The following is a 6699-nucleotide window of genomic DNA, read 5'->3' as shown; positions in this document are numbered from 1 at the left end:
TCTTAACAAAACTTTGAAAACCTTTCTAATATGTCATTTTAAAAGATAAAAAGAAAAAAAAATGTTTAAGATACTGCTTGAAAAATTATTTGATAGGTTTAGAGAAAAGAAAGTGTTTCTTTATTTTTATTTAATTAATAATTTTTTACTTTTCATCATATTTGTTTGATAACATAAAATAAGTTTTAATTAAAAATATTTTCATTTTGAATAATAGAAGCAATGAAGACATATGCTATTATTTTCGGTTATTGAGGTGCTTGAATTTTTAAAAATGTATTTTAACATTTTAAAAAAAAAAAAAAAAAAAAGCACTTTTCAAGATATGTTTTTAAAAAAACATGGTAAGAAACTTGTTTTTGTATTATTTTTATGTTACAATCGAAAAAATGATTTTATTTTTGCTTATCTAAAATAAGACATTCCTCATGCCATCATAAGAGGCCTAAATGAGACATAAGCATTATGTTTGAGATTGTTTTTCAGAAAAATCAAATTTCCTAAAATAGGCTCTTGAAAATATGATAGTTTTTTTTAGAATATATTTAAATTATTTTTAGTTGTTTTCATTTTGTAATATTTATTTTAAAAAATAATTTTACAAATACAAGAATGACTAAAAATAAAACATTAGAAATAAAAGTTATTTTTAAGAAATATATGGAAATACAAAAAATAAGTTAAGAGTGTTGTATGTTCCCATATAAACTTTTTTAAAAAAAAATATCACAAAATTAATTTTAAAATTTATTTTTCTGAGAATTATTTTAGAAAACCTTTCCCAATAAGCAGAATCTCTTATTATTATCCACAATTACCAACCTTCACTCCATTCAACTTTATTTCTTGTGTTTTTTTTTTCTTATAAATTAGAAATGCAAGGAGAATAATGTTTTTGGATTAAAAATAGTCACATGACTTTTGGATGTGAATGCAAATATTGTAATTTTCCATTACATTAATTTTGTTGTGACTTCTTTTCTATTTCCTTTCCAATTCATGAAATTATTTTTTTTATTTTCAAAGGGCATTTTTTCTCATGCTTGGAATCTTTTCTTTTGCATTTTTTTTTAAAGGCTCATAGATATAAGTAACTTCACTTAAGGGAATTAAGATATTCATCTAATTTAAAATATAAATTCTTAGGATAATGAGTCCACATTATAAGTTCACAATTTTGTTTTAATTATTTTCTTACTTAGAAAACTTTTTAGATATTGACTTACTCTTTATTGAAGATTTAAGGTTGTTATCTGCTCAATTGGAAAGTTATAGATATGTCTAAAAAGATTTGGTTAGTAGCAAGTTAGGCATTTAAAGGTTAGGGAAGATCGGTATTATTCTTGAACTAAAAATGATTAATTTATTATTTTAAAAAAGTAGGGGGCACTCAAGCGGTGGAAGTCGTGTTTAAGTATTGGAATCGTTCAAACGTTTATCCAGTGCTCAAGATCTTGAAGCATTCAAGTAGTAAGTGCACTTGAGCACTCATCGTGAATCTACAAGAATATGGTAGAATATTTTTTGAAAATTTGTGAAAATTGTTTTTGAAAAATTCGATATACCGATTCCTTAAAGCTTGGAGGCTTATATAAACCCTTTCAATATATCTTTCTACTTAGATTTTGTTAAAAATTTCAATATATTTCATATACTTGCAAATTTTAATTTAAAGCCATAAGAAAGTTAACTGGTTCCACCAAAAGGTGAAGTCACAAAAGAGCAAAATAGTATGAAGAATCCCTAATTGAAATGTTGAAAGCTTTCATTTTTTGAACATTTACATGCAAAGTGAATTGTATCATTATAGAAATATTTGAACAGATTTATTTACACTCTATTTGGTTTTTGGAAAATACTAAAGAAAATAATTTTCTTATGTTTAGTTTCACTATAGAAAATACGGAAAGAAAATCAAACATAACTAAATTTAGTTAGAAATTGATGCATTTTAAAATTATTTAATTTTCATATTATTAAGAAAAATAAGTTAAATGAATTTGAAGAAACATAAATATAATTTATTAATTTTAAATTTATTTTTTATTTTTCTTTACTTATTTTTCCTCTATTTCCTCTTTATTTTCTTTTTTTCATATTTTCCCTTTAATTTTATGGAACCAAACATAGTGTTAGAGTATAAGCAATTTGCTTTCAAAAATTGTTAAAGATTATGAATAGAGTAATGTTGTATTCTTGGTGCATTTATTTAGAGTATAAGCATTTTTCATTCAAAAACTGTTGGTGCACAACTTTTCTGGATGTGAGGATTTGATGACTATTCGCGGCACTAGATTGCCTCAAGCTCGACCTTCTCTTCTAATTTGTGCCTTTGGTTTTCTGTGTCAGACCAAAAAACCTCTTTTCGCTTCTTCTTCTTCTCATTTTATAGGGATTCCGAACCATCATCACCTGATTGGTCGAGTGGTGTGTCAAGAGGGCGGACATCAAAGGTTGCATGGCGTCCACAGTTGGGTGGATGGAACCGTGTCAAGCGGTGCATGGCTAAGCCCACTGGAACTTGTTGGTAACAAGACCGGTTAGAGCTTTGCTTTAGGACTTGCTCCTCATATCAATCTAGTTGCAGCCTCTTGTTCCTCATACTAATCTTGTCACTGCCCTTTTGTTCCTTCGCCTCTCGTTCCTTGTACTAGTCTTGTCGCAATTCCTTTGGTGTTTATGCCACATGAGTCAGAGTGCAAGTCGGTACGGTGCTCCCGGACATGTTCAACTCTCCCGGATCGACTAGTAGGGCTCTTGGGAGATCCAGGCCTTGATTTTTCGGGCACACTGCCCTGGTGGCTATCTCCCTTTGATCCGGGTGAGGTGGTGCCATTCTCTTTTGGCTAGCAGCTTACCGTCTCAACTTCAAGAACCATTGCATTCGGGAAAAACTACCCAGATCGCGTGATTATTCTAGTTACTCTTTCGGCAAAGGCTTTGGTTCTACAAAGGGGTATCGGCTAACCGAATGGGTTAAGCCCGGTACCTCCAAAGGGCGGACCCATGGGACCCATTAAGCCCGGTACCTCCAAAAACCCTATCCATCATGAAATGATATTAGACCAAAAGTCCAACAAATAATTAATAATTAATTAAAATGATAGTTGAAGCAGAATACGTAATTGGAAATAATAAATTTGAAATAGAGGCTTAATGAATCTGCAAATGGCCATATAAAAAGGAACCTTTAGTGGATTGAAATTTGGGCAAATCACTTATTCTATTATCTTTTCTTCTTTCTATGTCTTGGACAGCAAAAAAAATATATATATATATTTTTTTTAGAGCCCACGACAGATTGTGGCGCCAATACCCAAGACTACCCACCTGATTTTTTATTCATTTAAAAAAAATATTATTAAAATATAATTATTTAAAAAATAAATATACAAATATAATATTTTTCATTATTTCTTTTATTTTTGCATTAAACTCCTCATTTTAAAAAACAAATTCATTTTTTATATTGAATTCGGCTTTTCAAAACACAAATCCCTTTTTTATCCTAAAAATTTTTATATTAAAACCATTTTTTTAAAAAATAAATTTATTTACATTGAACTCATTGTTTGAAAAACAAGTTCACTTTTATACTGAATTTATATGTTTAAAAGACAAAGCCTACTTGAAATTGAAAAATATTATAATTTTAAAATTATTTTTTATGTTACGGTTTTTCTCGTTCACTTTTATACTCATTGGATGCACTTTTTATTCTTTACTTTATTCTTATATAAAATATTACAACTTTTATTAAAAAACGAAAATTTACCATTACGTTGTTAAAAAAATTTCTCAAAATTTAAAAAATGAAAAATTTTACTTTCAATATTTTCAACTACACAAGCTATGTAGCTACTTTTTATAAAATAAAAAATAAAATTATTTTTAAAAATTAAAATGAGAAATGTATCCATTCATTAATTTCTTAACCCTTTTTATTCAGCTTTGATGAACAAGAAATTAAATACTAATATTATTGCTGTCCCTCTAACAAATAGACGGCCTTGATTGGATTTACTTATCCAACAGAGGGAATTCACGCTTCGGTACCTACCGCGTGCATGGGACCATAGAAGTCTCTCATTGAGAGAGAGAGAACTGTTTCGACAAAAAAAAAAAAAAAAGTCTGCTGCTCTCCCACAAAACCCATCTCTCCATTTTCTGTTTTTTCGTTGAATTTCATCTCTCAAGACAAGGAATGGATTGTGTGAGCCCAATCTTGGATGTTGTCACTCGCGTATGGAACTGCACAGCCAAGCATGCAGTCTACATCAGGGATCTGCAGGAAAATATGGACTCGTTAAGAAACGCAATGCAGGAGCTGAAGAACGCATACCAGGATGTGAAGGGAAGAGTTGAACTTGAAGAGCAACGGCAAATGAAGCGCACAAATGAAGTGAACGGCTGGCTCCATAGCGTCCTAGCAATGGAACTAGAAGTCAACGAGATCCTGGAGAAAGGCGATCAGGAAATCCAGAAGAAATGCCCTGGAACTTGTTGCACCAGAAACTGCCGGTCCAGCTACAAGCTTGGGAAGAAAGCGAGTAAAAAGCTGGGTGCTGTGACTGAATTAAGGAACAAGGGACGCTTTGATGTTGTGGCTGATAGGTTACCTCAAGCTCCGGTGGATGAGAGGCCGATGGAGAAGACTGTGGGCTTAGATCTGATGTTTACAGAGGTTTGCAGATGCATCCAAGATGAGGAGCTGGGAATTATTGGGTTGTACGGTATGGGGGTGCCGGGAAAACTACCCTCATGACCAAAGTGAATAATGAGTTCATCAGAGCGAGCAAGATCTTTGAAATCGCCATTTGGGTAGTAGTATCCAGGCCAGCAAGTGTGGAAAAAGTACAAGTCATTCGCAACAAGTTAGACATTCCTGAAGACAGATGGAGAAACAGAACCGAGGATGAAAAGGCAGTAGCAATTTTCAATGTCTTGAAGGCAAAAAGGTTAGTGATGCTGCTAGATGATGTATGGGAGCGGCTTCATCTCCAAAAAGTTGGGGTTCCTTCTCCTAATTCCCAAAACAAGTCTAAAGTAATATTAACAACCCGTTCTCTGGATGTTTGTCGGGCTATGGAGGCTCAAAAAAGCCTCAAGGTGGAGTGTTTGACAGAAGATGAGGCTATTAATTTGTTCAAGAAGAAGGTTGGAGAGACTACTCTAAATTCACATTCGGATATACCCCAACTTGCTGAAATTGCTGCTAAAGAATGCCAAGGCTTACCACTTGCAATCGTCACTATTGGGAGAGCTATGGCTGACAAGAAGACTCCACAAGAATGGGAGCGAGCAATACAAATGTTGAGGACTTACCCATCAAAGTTTTCAGGTATGGGAGATCATGTATTTCCGGTCCTCAAATTCAGTTATGATAACTTGACAAATGACACCATCAAGACTTGTTTTTTACATCTTGCTATATTCCCAGAGGACCATCAAATTTTGAATCAGGATCTTATATTCCTTTGGATTGGAGAAGGGTTTTTGGATGGATTTGCTAGCATAGATGAAGCATTTAACCAAGGGCACCACATCATTGAGCATCTAAAGACAGTATGTCTATTCGAGAATGATGGATTTGATAGGGTTAAAATGCATGATGTCATTCGTGATATGGCTTTATGGTTAGCTTCAGAATATAGGGGCAATAAGAACATAATCTTGGTAGAAGAAGTTGATACTTTGGAAGTTTACCAAGTTTCAAAGTGGAAAGAGGCACATCGGCTATACCTGTCAACTAGTTTGGAAGAACTCACTATACCACTATCTTTTCCCAATCTCTTGACTTTAATTGTTGGGAATGAAGACCTGGAAACATTTCCAAGTGGATTCTTCCATTTCATGCCGGTTATAAAAGTTTTGGATTTGTCAAATACTGGAATAACTAAATTACCTGCTGGAATTGGTAAATTAGTTACACTACAATATCTCAATTTTTCAAATACAGATCTAAGAGAATTGTCTGTGGAGCTTGCGACTTTGAAAAGACTAAGATATCTGATATTAGATGGTAGTCTTGAAATAATTTCTAAGGAAGTAATATCACATCTCTCAATGTTGAGAGTTTTTAGCACAATATTTAAATATCTCTTGTCAAAAAGAAATTATATTTCGTCATCCACGGAGGAGGAGAAGGAGGAAGCCAATTATTCAAGGAAGGATGATAAGGCTATTTATTTACATGAGGATAATAAAGCATTATTAGAGGAGTTAGAAGGGTTGGAGCACATAAATTGGGTCTCTTTGCCCATTATAGGTGCTCTGTCTTTCCAAAAGTTGTTAAACTCCCAAAAATTACTGAATGCTATGAGAGATTTAGAACTTTGGAACTTGGAAGGTATGAGCATACTCCAATTGCCAAGAATCAAACATCTGCGTAGCCTTACAGTATATAGATGTGGGGAGCTACAAGACATAAAAGTCAACCTAGAAAATGAGAGGGGTAGACGGGGATTTGTAGCAAATTCTATGCCAAACTCAATTTTCTACAACCTCCACGGGGTACATGTTAATCAACTTCCAAAGTTGTTGGACTTGACATGGCTTATTTACATCCCAAGTCTTGAACGTCTTATTGTACATGGATGTGAATCCATGGAAGAAGTGATAGGTGATGCGAGTGGGGTCCCTGAAAATCTTGGCATATTCTCAAGACTTGAAGATTTGAGATTATATCTCCTACCAAAT

The 6699-nt window shown here is 33.0% G+C and overlaps 1 protein-coding gene across 1 annotated transcript; it reads left to right on the top strand.

Moving 5' to 3' along the window:
* Nucleotides 1-4130: 4130 nt before the first annotated feature.
* On the top strand, nucleotides 4131-6392 carry LOC109121553 (probable disease resistance protein At5g63020). Its single transcript, XM_019222060.2, has 2 exons — nucleotides 4131-5636; nucleotides 6269-6392. The coding sequence occupies exons 1-2, from the start codon at nucleotides 4762-4764 to the stop codon at nucleotides 6390-6392; spliced, it is 999 nt and encodes a 332-aa protein (XP_019077605.1). The 5' UTR covers nucleotides 4131-4761.
* The last annotated feature ends 307 nt before the right edge of the window (nucleotides 6393-6699 follow it).

Source organism: Vitis vinifera, chromosome 9 (assembly GCF_030704535.1).
Source record: "Vitis vinifera cultivar Pinot Noir 40024 chromosome 9, ASM3070453v1".
In the NCBI taxonomy this organism is placed as follows: domain Eukaryota; kingdom Viridiplantae; phylum Streptophyta; class Magnoliopsida; order Vitales; family Vitaceae; genus Vitis; species Vitis vinifera.
This window is presented reverse-complemented; position numbering and strand designations above follow the sequence as displayed.

Coding starts and splice junctions, on each gene's coding strand:
- LOC109121553 (XM_019222060.2), top strand. CDS start 4,762: ATGACCAAAGTGAATAATGAGTTCATCAGAGCGAGCAAGATCTTTGAA. Junction 5,637..6,268: donor ATTCGTGATATGGCTTTATG/GTTAGCTTCAGA, acceptor TGCCCATTATAG/GTGCTCTGTCTTTCCAAAAG.